Here is a 19,691-nt window from a genome sequence, read left to right as displayed (position 1 = left end):
ATTCCTTGCCTACAAGAATTCGATTCAACTGGGGTGCCAAGAAGGGAAAATTTAGGGAATATTTTTTAATTAATTTTCAATAATAGATTTACGTTAATCATTTGTAGTAACGTGCAGCTAGATAAGGAGTTATCCATTGGCGATAGATAAATAAATAAATAAACAAGAGAGAACGCTATAGTCGGGTTGGTGTCCCGACTATCTATCACTCGGCTAAAGGGAGTGCGAGGGAGATAGATATATACAATTTTTTTGATTACGGATAACTTTTTAATGAATGGTCCGGTTTGAAAAATGTCTTCTACATTTCGATAGGTATAAATATACACAACAAAATTGCATTTTTATAAGGTGTGGCGCCCACACCTTTAAAGATTTCCGAAAGTTATCAACAATAACAATCAACAAAATTGTATATATCATAAAAAATACAAGGAAAAATACTTTGAAATTTTTATTTTCATTATTATTAATTTTGATTGGGGAAAAACTTTGCATCAAAACATTTTGGTTTTAAGCCCCAGAATTAAAGTTGAAAATTTGACTTTCACAAAATTTGCTCACTTTTCAAAGGGGTCTTAATAGGTTAAGAACATTTTTGTGTCATTTAAACGGAATTGAAGTGCTCTTTCTATAGGTGCCAAAAGTTTATATTAAAAGTTAAAAATGTGAATACAGTTAACATTCAAATCTGTCAAAATAATTATGCCGACTAGTGTATATAAAAACTAGTAAATGTATAATAATAAATAATATTTGAAAAAACACCGAAGCTAGAATTTTTTAAACGTTTTTTCCGATCCTTCCTATGGGAGCTATAAGATATAGTTGTCCGATCCGGTCGGTTCCGACTTATATACTACACACAACAAAATTTGCTTAGTAAAATTTACCAACAAAGATAGTTACGTAACTATTAAAATAGTTACGTGTATTTTGTTTTTGCTTTGGGTTTGTGTCTTTGCTAATTGTGTGTATTTTGTTGTTGTGGAATAACTATTTACTTAGTATAATTGACAATTTTGCTGGTTGGGGCCTGTTGGACAATTATTACAGTTGATTTTACCAAGTTTTTTTTTTTGTGTGTACCTGCAATAGAAAGAAGACATTTTGGAAAGTTTCATCCCGATAGCTCAAAAACTGAGAGACTAGTTTGCGTAGAAACAGGCAGACGGACAGACAGACAGACGGACATGACTAGATCGACTCGTCTAGTGATGCTGATCAAGAATATATATACTTTGTGGGGTGGGAAACGTCTCCTTCACTGCGTTGCAAACTTCTGACTAAAATCATAATACCCTCTGCAAGGGTATAACAACTTTTAAGAAAGTTTCAAGAACAAGTTAACGGTCAAACGGACGGACATGGCTAGGATAGGGTCTTAAACGGCTAAATAAATGTACACAATTGTAGACTATTGATATTCTCAAATTGATAACGATGTTCTTGATAGATTTCGATTGGGTAAGTTAGGAATTTCCGGACAGCATATTATCATATTTATATTATATTTGATTAAACCATTTCCCTGGCCAATGGACTTAACGAACTAAAATCACCTAAAAAGCGAATAAAGAAGGAGAAGGACTTAAAGGAAAAGGAGCAATATAGAAGATGTGGAAGTCGTAGAGAACGAGAAATAAAAACTGGCCATAAACCAGCAACGTGCACTGACCGACTCGACTTGACTAGACGTACTAGAGAGATATCTTTATAAAACCGTCAATACGAAGCTACGCCGCTGCCTCTGCCGGCGTTACCGCCACTGCCTCTGCCGGCGCTACCGCCGACGTCGCTGTTTATTATTAAGACGGGCGCGAGCGGGTCGTAGTTAATTAGTTGTCCGATACAATTCTAGCCAAGCGGTTTGCCGGAGTTTGCCAGCGAAAAGTGGCGAAAATAAAGTACCGAGAACGGAAGTCCGAAAATTCGAACTCGAATTTCCGCCAGCAAAAAGAATCGGAGCGCTCCGGTGCGCATACGCCGTGCGTGTTTCCCATTCCACAATAAGGCACTATATAAAAATATAAAGTCGGTTAAAGTGCCGCCAGCACGTGCATTATCTGAAGTTGTTTTTTATTTTTTACGTTCCATCGCCGTTTGTTTTTGTTTTTTATAAGCATTCGTAATCCGATATGGTTAGAACTACGTCCCTTTTCTTAAGCTTATTCGTAATAATATGTGGAAGCATTTTACCGGATATTCAAGCGAAAGGTAGGATTATAAACTAAGAAGGGATTTCGAATTTAACTACAATATCAAAAAAACTGTATTTCCTTTGCGGTCAAAAAACAAAAAATTCATTTCACAAAGTTCATATATTATATGTAGTAGCCCAATATTTTCAATGCATTGTGTGTGTCCTGGTCCAATTTTAGCAAGGAAAATATAAGGCTACTAACCCGTGTCAAAAACTAACTAAGCAAAATTAATTTTAACTAAATAAGCAAAGGTCACCCAAGAGTAGTTAAGCGTAGTTATGTACAGGTCAAATCGAATTTGATTGGTATTAGCAAATACACACTTTTTAAATGTCATCATTTCCAATAATATTAATAATTACATAAGTTTAATAAAAATCGGAAGGCTACATTGTCTACATAGCTGCTATATATCTCATACCGATAAGTCAAGGTTTTAAAACATCAGGGAAAGCTCGATTATACGAACGGTCCAGTAATCAACTAAAGATGAAACTGCAAGGGAATATACATATATGTATTTTTAATTATCGGTTTGACAAGTTTAAATTCCTTTCTCGCTTTCACTTTTATTGAGCGCAAAAATCAAGCAGGATATATACGTTTTTAAATATTTTTATATTTAGCTAGAAAGCATACAAAAATGTTCTAAAACTTGAAATCAAAACCAACTTGGCATTAACTTAAAATTACTCTCAAAATAATACATAAAATACATGTTAAAGTTATCATCATTGGCTATTAGTTGAATGAATCATTGCAAACTAAGTCTAACTAGACTCCATATATAATTAGTTAAGGTCTAGTTTTTGGTGACACCCTAGATTATTTTGATAAAGTAAGAGCTAGTCAAATATAACCCTAAAATGTTTACTCTCCCATGGGAAATGTGAGTTAAATATTTGCGGGCCTTTCCGGCTCTCTAATAGTCCAACGGCTTTAGACTCTAGTTTTATCATTAGCAGCTAGCTTATCTAGACTTCCTGTCGCCCCCAAAGCTTTTCAGTTCGCAGTTATCCACTTGATGGATGGATCGATTCGATCGATCAATCAAGTGGCACTTATCCACCGACTGCAAATGTATGCTTCCTTGGCAATTACATCTGTGGTTTCGTTTTCGGTTTACGAGGATGTCGGTGGTGATTTGCACCGGAGGCTTCATCCCTTATCGGATAACCTACACACAACAAAAACCTTGTTAAAATTAACCAATATTATTGTCAAACAGTCCCTGACCACAAAAATTGTCAATTTTACCAGTTAAATAGTTACTTTCACAACAACAAATACACACAATTAAAAGACACACACCCGAAGCAAAAACAAAATAAACTTACACAGAGAGAATTATTTAAGTTATTTGTACTCGGATTAGCTATCAAATATTTGATGGCAAGACTCATTTACTCCCTATGCCAGCCTTTAAGAAGGTTCCTGTGAGTAATGTCATACTCATTATGAAAATATTTGTACTCAAATGGGAAGTTGATGAAATTGTTTCCTAAAATGAAGAGTTTTCAATCAATTCAAGTTTTTTTTCTTAAAGTGAGTTCAATTTGTACTCAATATAAGTTTTTTCCCAAAATTTGTACCCAAAATCAGTACATCACGAAATTGAGAATATTGAGAATACAAATACTTATTTTCAGAACGTCAGAATTCTCTCTGTGTAACTACTTTTTATAGTTACGTAACTACCCGTATAGGTAAATTTTACCAATCAAATTTTTTGTGTGTGAGTGTTGAGTGTACAAGTTATTTTTTTGTTTGTAGTGCAAAGTGAGGTGAGTTTCCCGTGATTGGCATGATGAGTTTATGGTGTCCACACGAACAGCAACTTAGATTTGGAATAGTCGGCGCAGCTATAGTTATAGTTATTTATACTGCCTGATGCCATTAACAGCAAGTAGTGGCCGGGCATTATCTGGTGCTTCGGTCATTTAAATTGTACCGAGTCCATTATCGCCGCAAAGTCAATTTCCTTTCAGATTTCTTGATTACGCATTATGGGCCGAGTCGACCACGAACACAATTGTTTTTCACTTATCTAGGTAGCTCTGATTTTTTCACTTCACTCAATCTGATTGGAAATTTGCCCATTGTCAATAATTCAACACAGACTTTAAAAGAGCAACTGCTTATTTTCACATTCGAATTATTTGATTTAAGTTTCTTTTCCTTAACGGTATCGCAATATGCTAGTTTTTGTATCGGTCGCTTGTAAGGCTTTTTTGCCAATATTTATTTGTTTATATTATGAGAAAATGTGTTGCTTTATAGTTTTGACCATGTTTTACATAGCCATATTCCTGTAACATTATTACTTCAAGTGCTAAATAAAAACCACTATTATATAGAATAGTTTATTTGAATTATATGTGTAGTTTACACCACGATGTTTCTATCAGGGGTCTATCAGGAATGTTTTAGAAATTTCTACCAATTAAATTTTAGAACAACATTTCTTGTTTCATACTTTTTGAATACCGAAGTTTCTTTTACATTTTACCTAAATCCCTAGTCCCAAACTTATGTCCCATCACCTACAGGTTCCGCGGTACAGCTAAGAATACAAAAAACCGATGGTTGCCGACATTTTAAATTATGTGGTCTATATAATTGGACTAACCTTTATTATTTTCGCTGAAATCTACTCTTAATACATCACGGCATTCCTAAAAAATAGTCCCCACACATATTCTTGGGCTCCTACGTAGCTTAAGTTTATTTCAGCCGAGCGCCATGCCCCCTCTAACGCCCACAATCGCCCACTAACAATTTTAAAATGTGTCTGGCGCCCACACCTTTAAAGATTTCCGAGAAGTAAAAATGCAATTTTGTTGTGTATATTTATACCTATCGAAATGTAGAAGACATTTTTCAAATCGGACCATTCATTAAAAAGTTATCCGTAATCAAAATGTTATATATCCATCTCCCTCACACCCCTATTAGCTGAGTGACGGGCTGACCGGATCGGAAAACTATATCTTATAGCTCCCATAGAAAAGATATGAAAAAAAAACCTACACAAGATTATAGCTTCGGTGTTTTTTTAAATATTACCTTCAACAATTTTTTAAATATTTATGAATTTTGAATAAAATTTTAGAAAAATCGGAGCACTATATCATATAGCTGCCATAGGAACGACCGAAAAATTAATGAGAAATAAAAGGAAATTGAACAATTTTGCGATTTGCAAATTAATAAAAATGATCTGCAAGGGTATACAAGCTTCGGCTGGCCGAAGCTAGCTTCCTTTCTTGTTTAGCTTTAATTTTTGCTATTATAATTTTTATAAATCACAAGTGATTGTTTGTATGTTTTTACACTGATGCCTTTAATAATTGTTAAATTATAATTTCTTTTTTAATTGTCTGACTATTTTAGTTTGTTTCAATGCGAACTAAAAAAAAAACATCCGAAAAACGTTTAAACAAAAAGTTTAATAACATGTTGGCATTTTCTCCACCCATTACTAGCAACTGACAAATTTGTCTATTCATGATCTTGATCTTAATGTGAGCACCATCATCGCCATAATCGGCTTGCATAATGGAGATCGGCGCTGGGAGTCGGCTTTAGATACGTAATCGATCGGTAAAAGATAGCAGGGCCTGTATATGTGATTCCCAGATTCCTCGGAAACTAAATTCTCATCCCAAAACCCAGAGCCCAGAGTTCTATAAATACGATGCCATATGCGAAGCGATTAATATGCTTACTTGGGGTTTGGTAATTCCAAAATGCGATTTTCGTTGGAACGATGAAAAGGAATTTATCGGTCTGGTGACGTTGGGGGTTGGCTGCACTAAAACCACCGATCAAATTTGGGAAGTGCCAGCCGGGGACTTAACTGCAAGCCATAATTGTCCACAGGCGGCAGTAATTACAGTCGTTTTCCGACAACCCCTTTTTCTGGCTGCCGATCTTGAGTTCCAGTTTGAGCTTTACTATCTATTTATATTTATTCACTTATTTGTCTAGTGATGCTTGATATTGTTTTGTTTTCATTTGTTTTGCAAGCACAAACAAGTAAACAAGCTCGACTGTCAACGTGAGAAAATACCATGCAACATGGGTTCACAGCCCTTTAGTTTGACCAGACCCTAAGGCACCTAAGCCCCAGAAAATAATCATGTATTTAATCTTGACATACGCATTCAAACAAAGAGATTCTAGCATTTTAAAATTTATGATTGGTAGTCATAGGAACAGCTTTCTTAATATTATTCTACGGAAGTAGCCAATGTAATTTAATCTTGGGGAGTTAGAATTATATGATCTTTCAATATGGGCAATTCACTGAGGATGTCAAACTAGCCAAAAGCTTGAAACTTTATTAAAAGATATTTCTATATGATTTTGACCTCATATTAGAGTCTAGTTAGATAGATCCCTAATTAAGCTAAGCCATTTGAGTATCTTTAGATAATTTTAATAAACACTAATAACACTATGCAGCATCAAAAATTAACCTCGACGAATGCTATATTTTTGGATTCGTTACGAATTCCCAAGTTAAACTGCGTTTTCCTAAAAGTTCCCCGACGCAAGGATTCTTAGCAAAAGGACCTCAAAGTTCGAAAAATGCTGAAATTGACCAACTTTGCGGAGCTCTCAGAGGCAAATGGATGCATGGCTTGGTTCGAAGTTAAAGTTTTTTAAAAGATACACCCTTTATCTTTCAAACCCCATACATAAAATAATTTTAGGATTTTTTTTTAAGGCAGAAATAAATTCCAAAAAACATAGTCAAAACACTGAAAAACATACAGCTGCGGTCAAAGTAGTAGCAGTGTTGCCGCCTTGTGTTTTTAAAAGTTTGATGTTGTAATTTTTTCTTATCCAATTAGTCTAATAGTAAAATTATAATCAATACAATATTACCAGGAAAAGATCAATTACAACAACAAACTTTTAAATACACAGGGCGGCAACACTACTACCATTTTGACCGCAGCTGTATACTTTTATGTTTTTTGACTATGTTTTCTAGAATTTGTTTCTGCCTTAAAAAAAATCTTAAAAATTTTTTAAGTATGGGGTTTAAAAGATAAGGGGCGTATCTTTTAAAAAACTTTAACATCGAATCAAACCATGCATCCATTTGCCTCTAAGAGCTCCGCAAAGTTGGCCAATTTCAGCATTTTTCGAACTTTGAGGTCCTTTTGCTAAGAATCCTTGCGTCGGGGAACTTTTTGGAAAACGCAGTTTAACTTGGAAATTCGTAACGAATCCAAAAATATAGCATCCATCGAGGTAAATTTAAAAAGCACTAAAAATGCTGCACAGTGTAATGGACAAAAAAATAATTTTTTTGTATTTTTGGCGCTTTTAAACGGTATTTATGTTACATTAGTGTAGAAAAAAACTGTCACGAGGACATTAGGGTGGCCTTTTTTAAGGTCAACTGAGCTCAGCATTTGGTTTCTGTGTCCAAAAAATTTATGCGAAAACAGAAAAATTGTATTTAATCGTCAAGGCGGTGCGCAATGCCCCTAAGGTTTCGCTAAAAATTAAGAGTACTCGTTACTCGTAGAGTAAAAGGGTATATTGTATTCGTGCAAAAGTATGTAACAGGGAGAAGAAAGCGTTTCCGAAACTATAAGTATAGATCAGCCATGTCCGTCTGTCTGTCTGTTTGTCCGTATGAACGTTGAGATCTCGGAAACTACAAAAGCTAGAAGGTTGAGATTTTCCACACATATTCTTGGGCTTCTTACGCAGCGCAAGTTTTTTTTTAGCCGAGCGCCACGACCTCTCCAACGCCCACAATCGCCCACTAACCATTTTAAAATGTGTCTGGTGCCCACACCTTTAAAGATTTCCGAGAAGTATAAATGCAATTTTTTTTGTATATTTATACCTATCGAAATGTAGATGACATTTTTCAAATCGGACCATTCATTAAAAAGTTATACGCAATCAAAATTGTTTATATATCTATCTCCCTCGCAATCCTCTTAGCTGAGGTACGATTGTTAGATAGTCGGGACACCAACCCGAGTACAGCGTTCGCACTCCCTTTAGCTGAGTGGCGGGTATTAGATAGTCGGGACACCAACCCGACTATAGCGTTCTCTCTTGTTTTACAGTTCATTTTTAGCGAAACTTTAGGGCCATTGCGCACCGCCTAAACGATGAAATAAAATTTTTTTGTTTTCGCATAAATTTATTGGATACAGAAACCTACCATTTAAGATGCTGAGCTCAGTTGACCTTAAAAAGGTTCACCCTAATGTACATACATACGTCAGTTAAATTTTAAATGCACACGATATGTTCGTTTGCTAGTGGGATCTAAGTACCTACACTTTTGTTGGCGGGTGACGGTGCATAGCCATATAACATTCCTATTAAACAACTGGCAGCGCACCAATAAATAGTATTTACCAAACAATTAGCCAGCGTTTTTTGCATTGAGTCGATTGGCTGAAACTTTGATACGAATTCCCATTTGCATTCGAGTGTTTGGACCCTCGCTTCGAGGTAATTGGAACAAAGAAAAACGCGTCGAAAGCTGATTACAAAACAGGCGGAAAGCCTTGGCAACATCTTGCTCCACAACTGATCGAATCGGTGGGCGGTACCTACAGGTCTGGGGCTTCCCATAGTGAGCAATTTAGCCCTGAGCGAGGGCTTTCAGCCCTCAGCACACAAATTTCCCCGATTTCCGCAAGCCGGCCCGACACTCAGGAATAAAACTCGATTTTGTCTGGGTTTTCGACTGGACTTGAGATTGGGTTTTCCAATACATCTCATAAGCGTTGCGATACACCCAAAGAAACGTTTTTCACGAATTCAAGTGGATTCTCTTTATTTAAAATACGCTATACGTACATATCTTTCAAAAATCGTAAACACATTTTATAAGCTTTAACGTAATGTTTAAACTTTTTACTAAGAAGTATCACTTGTTATCATTATAAAACTAACCATGAGCACAAAATAGGTAAAATAATAACTGATTATTTATTAAAAGCAAAAACAAATTAATTTCACATTTTAATTTCAAGTTAAAAATTTACGATCATAAAAATCATTTTTGTACTAGCAGCTAAAATCATATTCTTATACATATTACATTAAAGGCTTTTGGAAAAGTGAATATTCCATAAAAGGTACGAATTTCATATGTTGACAAAAATAGTTTTCAACCTTATGAAGAATATTACTTAAGACATTTCCTAGCATTCCCTTTATTTAATTCACATTAGATTTCCTTATTTATTTTGAGTGTTTCCACTCCGAAGTGGCAGCTGCCAACAAGTTCAATAAACTTGTTTGTATGCTGAGCTCGGCTCGGTTCGTGTTGTGAGCCGTAATACTCGTAGACAAGTTCTGCGACTGCGACTACTACTAAATGCATTCCAGATACAATGCCAAGTTAGTTTTTTAGTCGGCCAAGACTTTTCTTTTCGGCGGGACGCGAAATGAGTGCCCATGGTTGTGGATGTGAATTTGACCCACTGGGTTTGAGTGCAGGGAGTATGTAAGATCGCCCGATGTTTTCGTTATGTTACTTGCCTTTGTTTTTCCCGCCGCGATTGTCTGCCATGTTTTAATTTTCCACCTGCCGATTGCAGGTGGAAAACAATTAAACAATTATTGCTCTTGTCGCGAAATGTTGCTGCTGTGCAATCGCCAATGTGGCTGCTTGCAGCTGCCACAATTCTTGGCACGCAACATACAAAAATAGAAAATATATAAAACCAAAACAATGGCTAAGTTATGAAAATCCAACGAGAGTGGCTAGAGCATCGAGTTCATCTGAGGAATTGTGTCAAGAGGTTGCCCCCGCTGTGTGGGACTTGGTCAACAAAACCGGCACAAAAAATAATAAAAACGAGTGAAAACGAAACAAAAATAATGACTGACATTGCTAATTAATTTACTGACTGGGGGTGTAAAACTGATAACGTTATAGACCTAGATGGAGTCCTCGCCCTTGCTCAAGATAAGGAAAGACCCCCGTCTGGTAATCATAGAACAATCACACAGAGCCAGACAAATATTAGCAAATCAATTAGCCGAATGCCCATTACTGGATCACTTGTTTTGGGTTTCCAATGCAATTTTTTACAAATAACAATGTTGTAAAAGTTATTCAATAAAAATCGAGCAGAGTTGTTAATAATGGCATCCAACCTAATTGCGCCCACTGCTATATAATTGATTATCTGACCACGAATATAAATGGAATGTTTTTGTTCTTCTTGAGCGCTTCGTGATAATTGCAGAATTTATAATGAAATCATAATAGTCGGGAATTAGCAATGAGTAACTTAAAAGCCAATAAAAGCTATCTGAAAAAAACCGTAGATAAGTGCCCTTCTACGAAAAGCTGTATACCCAGCTCCTATTTAGTTTCATTTCGTGGAACGTATTATTTATCAGCTTAGTTAAGAAATTAATTAATTCATTTTTAAATAATTTCGGTTGTTTTTTTTTAATTTGGATATTTAGGATAAGGGTAACTCCACGTGAAACGTGACAGGCCAATTTGGGTCAAATCAAGTTTTAAATTGAGACTCGTTTGAGATATTTAAATATTTGGTATGCAACTTTGTGGGACATCTTAATATCTTTTAGAAAAATATTTTTAAAAATGTTTAATTTTTAAATCAAGTATTTTTTAAGGGAATTTTAAATTAAAACAAGAGAGAACGCTATAGTCGGGTTCGTGTCCCGACTATCTAATACCCGTTACTCAGGAAGTGCAAGAGAGATGGATATATAACATTTTTTTATTTCGTATAACTTTTTAATGAATGGTCCGATTTAAAAAATGTCTTCTACTTTTGATAGGTATAAATATACACAACAAAATTGCATTTATACTTCTCGGAAATCTTTAAAGGTGTGGCCGCCAGACAAATTTTAAAATCGTTAATGGGCGATTGTGGGCGTTAGAGGGGGCGAGATCTCCGAGATCTCAGCGTTCATACAGACGGACAGACAGAAGGACAGACGGACAGACGGAGAGACGGAGAGACGGAGAGACGGACAGACGGACAGACGGACATGGCTAGATCAACTCGGTTAGTGATCCTGATCAAGAATATATATAGTTTATAGTTTATTATAGTTTCCTATATCTCAGCGTTCATACAGACAGACAGACAGACGGACATGACTAGATGGAGTCAGCTAGTGATCCTGATCCAGAATATATACACTATATAGAACACTTCCTTCTACCTGTTAAATACTTTCTTACCCTCTTACTCTACGAGTAACCTTTAATAAACAAAAATTCTGGGGCGCACACAATTTTAAGGCTAGAATAAACTTTTAAAATGAAACGCATTTATTTAGTCAATCCTATCGAATTCGTTCACGGAGTAACGGGTATCAGATAGTCGAGGCACTCACTCAATATACTCTTTAGTCTCAACCACATGCCAATAGGGGATCGTTGTCGAATCGTTTACCAACATTCTATTTTTATTGTGATGAATGCAGGGCTGTCAGTTGTTTTCTCCTCTGCACCTTAATCTTATCTTTGAGAGAATTCTCCATTAACCTGGAAAAGTGTCATGGGCGCGGAGATATGCATCTCAAGAACCCGACGAGCAATCGATTTATTGGCTGCTTTTGATTTGTCTTTCCAGCAGCAACTGGCAACGGAAGCAATTTTCTGGAGGTCTCACTACGGTATTTTGACGAGCAGCTTCTGCTGGATATTCTTCCACGTGCCACGTGTCCTGGCGAGAATGAAGGATCTCCGATGGACGAGTTTGCCGACCTGTTTACGGGTAAGTTGAGTTCCGGCTCGTGCAGAGATAACCGTAATCCAAGGGTGACCCGAATACGCGGAATGTGTGCACACTGTAAATAAATTCCGCGCTAAACTTGAACTTGTCCGTGGACGATGTCCGTTGTCCGGTATCTGCACACTCCGGTGCCTTGGCCCAATGTCTTTTCCTGCTCTAGCTCTATCAGGGGTCGCGATAACGAGCAATTCAATAGCCAATAAATCAGGCAAGCCACATAGTCTGTTTATAGAATCGTCATTATATACAGTACGCACTGGAGTTATGGACAAACGGACACGAGACAGAGCACTTGGGGAACGCTTTCTTATCGCTAGCAATAGCAAACTTGAGCACTTACTGCTCAGATGTTGATATCTCCGGCGAACGGGTCTAGATTTCAATAGGAACCGAGATAAGATTTGACCGCTTTTACGGTGTCTCAAGCCGAACACAAAGCAGTTTTTTCGGGTCTAAATTTAGGAAATGACTGAGGTCGATCGCGTATCCGTATCTAATCCACTGCTTGTTGTCAGGTGTATTAGATTGCATCTGTGAAGTGTGCGGAAGCCGCTCTTGAGTGGATGTTTCTATGCGCATAATATGGCTTCTTGGGTCTATAAAATGCGTAGCTTTGAAATTGACACGCGTTTATTTACTGCTATAAAGCAGTATATGCTTTTTTATACCAAATGCAATGCTTTAATGCAATGTTGTAATTTGGGATTTATTTATAAAACCAGATTTGTAGGCATTAGGTCCCTTGATTCTCTGGTAAACCGTCCACCAAAAACCGAATTTTACTACGTCAAAACTAATACAAACAAGAGAGAACGCTACACTCAGAAAAATAAACAGCCCGAAATCGCCATTAAATCAAGAAATTCGCAATAGATTTCCGCCGATGGCGATTTACAGTACTTTTATACCCTTGCAGAGGGTATTATGATTTCAGTCAGAAGTTTGCAACGCAGTGAAGGAGACGTTTGCGACCCTATAACTCAAACTAGCCTCTCAGCTTTAAAGCTATCGGGCTAAAACATTCCCAAAAGTCTTATATGTGTCTATTGCAGGTAGTATATAAGTCGGAACGAGCCGGATCGGACAACTATATCATATAGCTCCCATAGGAATAATCGGGGAACAAAATTTTAAAAAAATTATTTCTCGGGTGTTTTTGAACCTATAACCTCCTACTTTTGGAAATGCCATTTTTTATCTAATTCTGAAATTCGAATAAATTTTTTCCAAAATCGGACGACTATATCATATAGCTACCATGGGAACAATCGGAATATTAATGGGAATATAATAGGAAATAAATTATTGCTACTTTGGTTTTTATCGTATTCTCTTCTACTCTGGGATATGAATTTTTTTTAATGTTTTCGAATTGCAATTTTAATTTTATCAATATCGAACAATAGGAACGATCGGAAAATTAGTGATTAATAGGAATTATCTACAAGGCTATGTTCCTTTCTTGTTTATGACCTCTGTTCATTATGGACGCGTCGCGTTTGCATCCATTTACCGTTTAACGCCCCCAAATCCCATACAAAACTTGTTGGCGTGGGGCGAGAAGGGGAGGGTGGAATATTGTCGCGTCACAGGGCTAGAAAGTGAAATTTGTGGTATTTTGTGGTACATTTTTCTGGACCCGAAACTGACAAGAGACTTATAAGAAGCGGGAAATATTAAAACCATTTATTGTTGATATTTACACGCAAATTTACAAATTTTTCTTGATTTAAGAACATTGTGTCTAAAATTAAGAACAATCGGTATTGGCTCATTCCTATGAACAAACGTTCTTCATTTGAGAACATTTTTCAAATTTTATACTGTTTATCTGATAGTATCTGATAGTCGAGTCACTCGACTATAGCGTTCTCTTTTGTTTGTTATTTTATTCATGGTAAATGGTCATATTTTTTGTATCCTAAATCTCTAGTGGAACAGCTCCGCCAGGGATGGGTGGTGCTGCACGTCTTTGCCGCGGTTTACTTTTTCATCCTGCTCGCCATTATCTGCAACGACTACTTCTTGCCGACGGTGGAATGCATCTGCGAGGACTTGCACCTATCAAAGGATGTGGCGGCGGCCACTTTCATGGCCACAGCCACCTCCATGCCCGAGTTCTTTACCAACACGATCAGTACGTTGATCCTGGAGTCGGATATGGGCCTGGGGACGATCATCGGCTCATTAATGTTCAATACACTGGGCGTGGCCGGATTGGCCGCACTGGCCATCGATAAGGTAAGGACATGGGGTTTTAATGCTACGACCCATACCGACCTAAAAATTAACATATTCAGAAATAAACGTACAGCTAAAATTATTTAATGACATTCCATCGGTTAAATACTAGGGGAGTGTAGGGTAATGTGACGAACTCGTCGAATCTCACATATGACGTCACGATAAAAATTCGAAATAAATGTAGTCGTCTCCTCCTATCGTGTCGACAATGCTTATACCCTTGCAGAGGGTATTCTAATTTCAGTCAGATGTTTGCAACGCACACACAAAAAAATTTGCTTGGTAAAATTGACCAACAAAGATAGTTACGTAACTATTAAAATTGTGTATTTTGTTTTTGCTTTGACTATTTACTTAGTAGAATTGACAATTTTGCTGGTTGGGGCCTGTTTGACAATTATTACAGTTGATTTTACCAAGTTTTTTTTTTGTGTGTATGATATATATTAATGATTTAATCCTAAGATACACATTACGTTTCTTATAATTGATTGATTGACAGCCAGTGCAGCTTGACTGGTGGCCAATAGCCCGCGACTGCTTCATCTACATCTTCAACACGATTATCCTGCTGGTTTTGGCCTGGGGCGGCAGTATTAGCTTCACGGAGTCCTGCATCATGATGGGATTCCTAGTTCTCTATTACCTAATCACGTTCAACAACAACAAGTTTATGCCAGCCATCCGGGTATTTATTGAGGATCGGATGAATTGCTGTTTCTCCACACGATATGGTGAGCATTCCATAAGAAATAATACTTCAGCTTCTTACAGTTTGTGAATGTAATTTGGAATGTGACTTGGACTCGAGTTTTTCATTCAAATTTTAAAATGTACGGAATTGATGGAATATAGATGGAATAGAATCCATTTTACACCTTAAGGCCTCTACAGTTCAGATGGGTTGTGACATGAAATCACATACAAATTTCAAAATCTGAATCTATTCCATGATTCCATTTCATTATACCCGTTACTCGTAGAGTAATTATACCCGTTACTCGTAGAGTAAAAGGGTATACTAGATTCGTGCAAAAGTATGTAACAGCTAGAAGGAAGCGTTTCCGACCCCATAAAGTATATATATTCTTGATCAGGGTCACTAGCCGAGTCGATCTAGCCATGTCCGTCTGTCCGTTTGTCCGTCTGTCTGTCCGTCTGTCTGTCTGTATGAACGCTGAGATCTCAGAAGCTACAAAAGCTAGAAGGTTGAGATTTCCCACACATATTCTTTGGCCTCCTACGCAGCGCAAGTTTATTTTAGCCGAGCGCCACGCCCCCTCTAACGCCCACAATCGCCCACTAACGATTTTAAAATGGGTCCTGCGCCCACATCTTTAAAGATTTCCGAAAAGTATAAATGCAATTTTGTTGTGTATATTTATACCTATCGAAATGTAGAAGACATTTTTCAAATCGGACCATTCATTAAAAAGTTATACGATTTATAAATTGTCAACATATATCTATCTCCCTCGCACTCCCTTTAGCTGAGTTACGATTATTAGTCGGGACACCAACCCGACACAGCGTTCGCACTCCCTTTAGCGGAGTGACGGGTATTAGATAGTCGGGACACCAACCCGACTATAGCGTTCTCTCTTGTTTTTAATTTCGAGTTTACACTTAAAATGGAATTTTGTTAATACTCTAAGAAAAGCCTTATATGTGTAACATAGATTAAAAAAATTTTAAATAGAAGGCTTCTATTAATAAAAGCCCTTGTAAAATGTAACATTTGCTCGACAGTAACAGAACTTCGATCTGTTAATATCATTTTATTTGATATCATTTTATATGTGTGTGAGTACAAATTCCATACGAGGTTATATGAAATGAATGGTATTTATTTGGATAATGTTTGGAGCTCTAAAAAAAACCTTGTTTACAAAAGTAAAAGCATCTAGTGATGCTGATCAAGACAGAAAAAATATGTATATATATTATAGCAACCATCATTGTGCGTCGATTCAATTTATGTTACTTAAATTTATATAATTTAGACCTAACGGAGCCCCCAGAGAACAGTGCCAAGGCCCAGCTGCCGCTCAAGAAGGATCCACTCTCGGGCGATGGCCTCTTTGTGGTCAATCTTCCCGAAAACACCTCGTCCATGTCCTCTACCGCCAATCTCACGCACTCAAAGCACTGTAAGCTTGGTTTCACTTATTATTTTTTAATCATTTTTGATCTATAAAATACTTAATAATTTCTAGGGAACGACGAGGATTACGAGGAAGACGGTATGCCTGAAAGTATATACACTTACCCGCGGGACGCCTCCGGATGGATGCAGTTCTGGTGGATCTTCGTCTTCCCCATTAGGTTTACGCTATCCTTGCTGATCCCCCACCCGATGAAGTACCGCCGCCTGTATCCATTATCTTTTATCATGTGCATCCTGTGTATTGGCGGTAACGCCTATCTCATTGTCTGGATGCTGACTGCCTTCGGTGTGGCCATCCATGTGCCCACCATTGTGATGGGTCTGACCTTCCTGGCAGCTGGGTCCACCATGCCGGAAGCCGTGTCCAGCCTTATATCGCTAAGAAATGGTAAGTTGTATTTTGATTACCATATTCAAGGTCAACATCAAGATTTCTTTTCATTTTGGAAGTTACTCAGCAAAAAATGTAATGTAATTTACCCATTACATAACCATAAAAAACAGTTAACTACTGTTGAATATAGTAACGTGCATTGTACATGTACACCCAAAAAAAAATGATCATAGAAACTAAACTATTTGTACATTAAAAGTAAACTATTGAGTGTCAAAAATTTCTCAATACTCTGAGTATTAACCTAATGACTTCGAAAGTGTTAAAATGATACTTTTGGAAAATGTCAAGATTAAACTAACGAGTATACAGTTTATACTCACCCAGTGTACTGAAAATTGGGCTGGTAGTTTATTTTGTATACTATTTAGTGTAAATGGTACGCTATGTGGTCTCAGTTTTATACTATTTTGTGTACATATTATACTAATTTCGGGTGCTGTAGTATACGTATTAAACTATTTATCTAGATTGTTAGTGTACATTTGAAACTATTTCGTATAATACCTATACGATTTCCCCGCTACCTGTAGTATACAATTTATACTATTTAGTTTTTTGTGGTATACAATTTAATCCCATTAAATTCCCAATAAAATCTCGTTGTATAATGTTTTTCTTTTATTATTATTTAATATATTATTTTATTATTATTTGATAAATATTCTTAAATTAAAATAATTTTAATCTTACATAGGTTATGGTATTCTTATTATAACATTTAACAGGGGGACCTTGAAAAACACTTATATTATAAATTTTTAAAGAATTTTCTTTTGCACCAACTTTATAGGCTTGATAATGTTCATCAAAACCCAAAATATCAAATTGATCACTTAAAATAAATAATTCTTCGTTATTATTAATTAAAATGTATCTTATTTTATGCAACTTCATTTTGCTTTGTTGTTAAGCAAAAATCATTTTTATATATTTTATATATTTATATTATATATTTTGCGCAATACAAACATATACGTTTGTAACTCCTTTTCGTGCGCAAAATACTTGTTTCCATGAAAATACATACATTTACGCACAATGCTTTTAAGTGTAGATAAACACAGCGCACTTTTTCCATTTCAACCCCTGTTTCCATGGAAACAAGTATTTTGCGCAACACATACATATGTACATATATGTTTGGAACTCCTTCGCGTGCGCAAAGCACTTGTTTTCATGGAAGCAAGGGGTGGGTTTTTTAGACAACAAATGAAAATGAAATATTGCACTTTTTATTTTAAAATAAATATTTTACTTACATCTTGACTCGGCACGAATTTCACAGGAATGCAGGACCAAACTCACACAGATGAATCATCATAATAATCACAAACGCGTCAAAAAACGCAAAATCTGGTATCACTTTTTGTGTTCCCATACTCGCTTTTGTCCTGGTTTTAAACCAAGGTATAAGTACAAATAAACGCTATCATCCTAGTTTCACACCATAAAAAATAATTTTTCGGTCAGTATAAAATGTATGCTACAGATTGTCACTCTTATAATAATTAGTGTAACCTTGAAACTATAAAGTGTAGGCATGAAACTATTTTGTAGTACTTTGAAACTACATTTTCTTTATACTACAAAAAGTTTTTTTTGAAACTACAAGTGTAAATAATAAACTAAGTAGTCGAATATAATTAGTTTACAAATTACACTAAAGGTTTACGACTTATACTCTTTGGTGTAGCACTTACACTACAAAATTTACAGTTTAAACTAATTAGTGTTAATTTAATACTTACACTTTCATACTACCATTAGTATACTTTTAATACAACGCTCATTAAATGTAAACTATTGGTTTTTTTTTTGGGTGTATACTGTACTGTGTGATTTATTTTTGTGTAATACATATTTTACAAATTTCAGGTGAAAATGGCATTGGCGTTTCGAATTCGTTGGGCGCCAATTCGCTGGCTATATTGTTATCGCTGGGAGTCCCATGGTTTGTCAAGAACTGTATAAACTACGGCACCGGGGAGCCCCAGCAAGTGGGCACTCAAGGCATCGAGTACAACATCCTAATCCTAATAATATCCACGGTGGCGCTTTTCGTTATCCTCAGCTTTAGTGGCTATCGTCTTACCAAACGTGTAGGCGTGGCCCTCTTTACGGTTTATGGAGTGTTTATCGTTCTGCAGATCCTCATCGAAATGAACGTCTTCTTCCCCAGAGATTGCAGTAGCTAGTAATGGACCTGGATCTGGAAACCTAGAAATGGGAAAAACCGACACTTGCACAATCCTTTTGGTGCTGGCACCAGAAGGTTAATACCCCGGCAACCCGCTTACAGGGTCTGAATTCGTTTTGAACTCTTTTTTGGTTATTACTATTTCTGGTAAAGTTTAAATTATTTAAATGATAAGTACAACAACGACTTCCTTTTGTAATTATCATTTTAATATTCAACCGCAAATCGGAAACAGTACATACCAAATATTTTTTTTACACTAGTTTACGCTTGGTTATTGCCTAAGACTGTCATTAGGTTTAGACAACGAAGCTTTCAGCAGCGATTTCTATTTATTTCGTGTTATACATATTGTAAATATGACTCTTTGTATATCCCATAGCCTGTAGTACCATTCACAAATGTTTAAACCGTTACCAAAGCCCAAAACGAGATACTAGCAGTTAAGAGGATAAGCACACGCATATCAACATATAAGAGCCCACGATATTTACCCGTTCTGTCCCGGGCCCAAAAATTCTAAGAAAAGTTCGTAAGGCCACTCACAATAACCTCTAATTGATATTCTGCACATTCATGTATGCTTAACGCTGTAGGAACGAATTGTTAACGTTATCTAATACCCTCGATACAATTGTTATTAATTTATAAATACACCCTAAGATTAATGTGACGAATTCCTTGCCTTTGATTTCGAATT

At 36.4% G+C, this 19,691-nt stretch overlaps 1 protein-coding gene across 6 annotated transcripts; it reads left to right on the top strand.

Moving 5' to 3' along the window:
- The first annotated feature begins 1,855 nt into the window (after positions 1–1,855).
- On the top strand, positions 1,856–19,664 carry LOC108065720 (sodium/potassium/calcium exchanger 4). 6 transcript variants are annotated; one of them, XM_017153848.2, is made up of 7 exons: positions 1,856–2,217; positions 11,828–11,968; positions 13,920–14,227; positions 14,733–14,964; positions 16,234–16,380; positions 16,447–16,785; positions 18,670–19,664. In XM_017153848.2, exons 1-7 carry the CDS (start codon positions 2,139–2,141, stop codon positions 18,987–18,989), a joined length of 1,566 nt encoding a protein of 521 aa, XP_017009337.2. In that variant the 5' UTR covers positions 1,856–2,138; the 3' UTR covers positions 18,990–19,664. The 6 variants fall into 6 exon arrangements, with proteins under 6 accessions (XP_017009337.2, XP_017009336.2, XP_017009338.2 ...); XM_017153847.2 differs by having other exon boundaries at positions 11,825–11,968; XM_017153849.2 differs by lacking the exon at positions 1,856–2,217 and adding an exon at positions 9,627–9,698 and having other exon boundaries at positions 11,825–11,968.
- Positions 19,665–19,691: the final 27 nt, after the last annotated feature.

The sequence above is a fragment of the Drosophila takahashii genome, chromosome X, assembly GCF_030179915.1.
Source record: "Drosophila takahashii strain IR98-3 E-12201 chromosome X, DtakHiC1v2, whole genome shotgun sequence".
In the NCBI taxonomy this organism is placed as follows: domain Eukaryota; kingdom Metazoa; phylum Arthropoda; class Insecta; order Diptera; family Drosophilidae; genus Drosophila; species Drosophila takahashii.
Note: the sequence above shows the minus strand (reverse complement) of the source record. Positions and strands in the feature narration are given on the sequence as shown.

Bases quoted from the DNA above. Each gene is read 5' to 3' on its own strand.
- LOC108065720 (XM_017153847.2), top strand. From the start codon at position 2,139: ATGGTTAGAACTACGTCCCTTTTCTTAAGCTTATTCGTAATAATATGT. The intron at 16,381-16,446 runs GTAAGCTTGGTT...AATAATTTCTAG, and splicing joins TCTCACGCACTCAAAGCACT to GGAACGACGAGGATTACGAG. The intron at 16,786-18,669 runs GTAAGTTGTATT...TACAAATTTCAG, and splicing joins CCTTATATCGCTAAGAAATG to GTGAAAATGGCATTGGCGTT.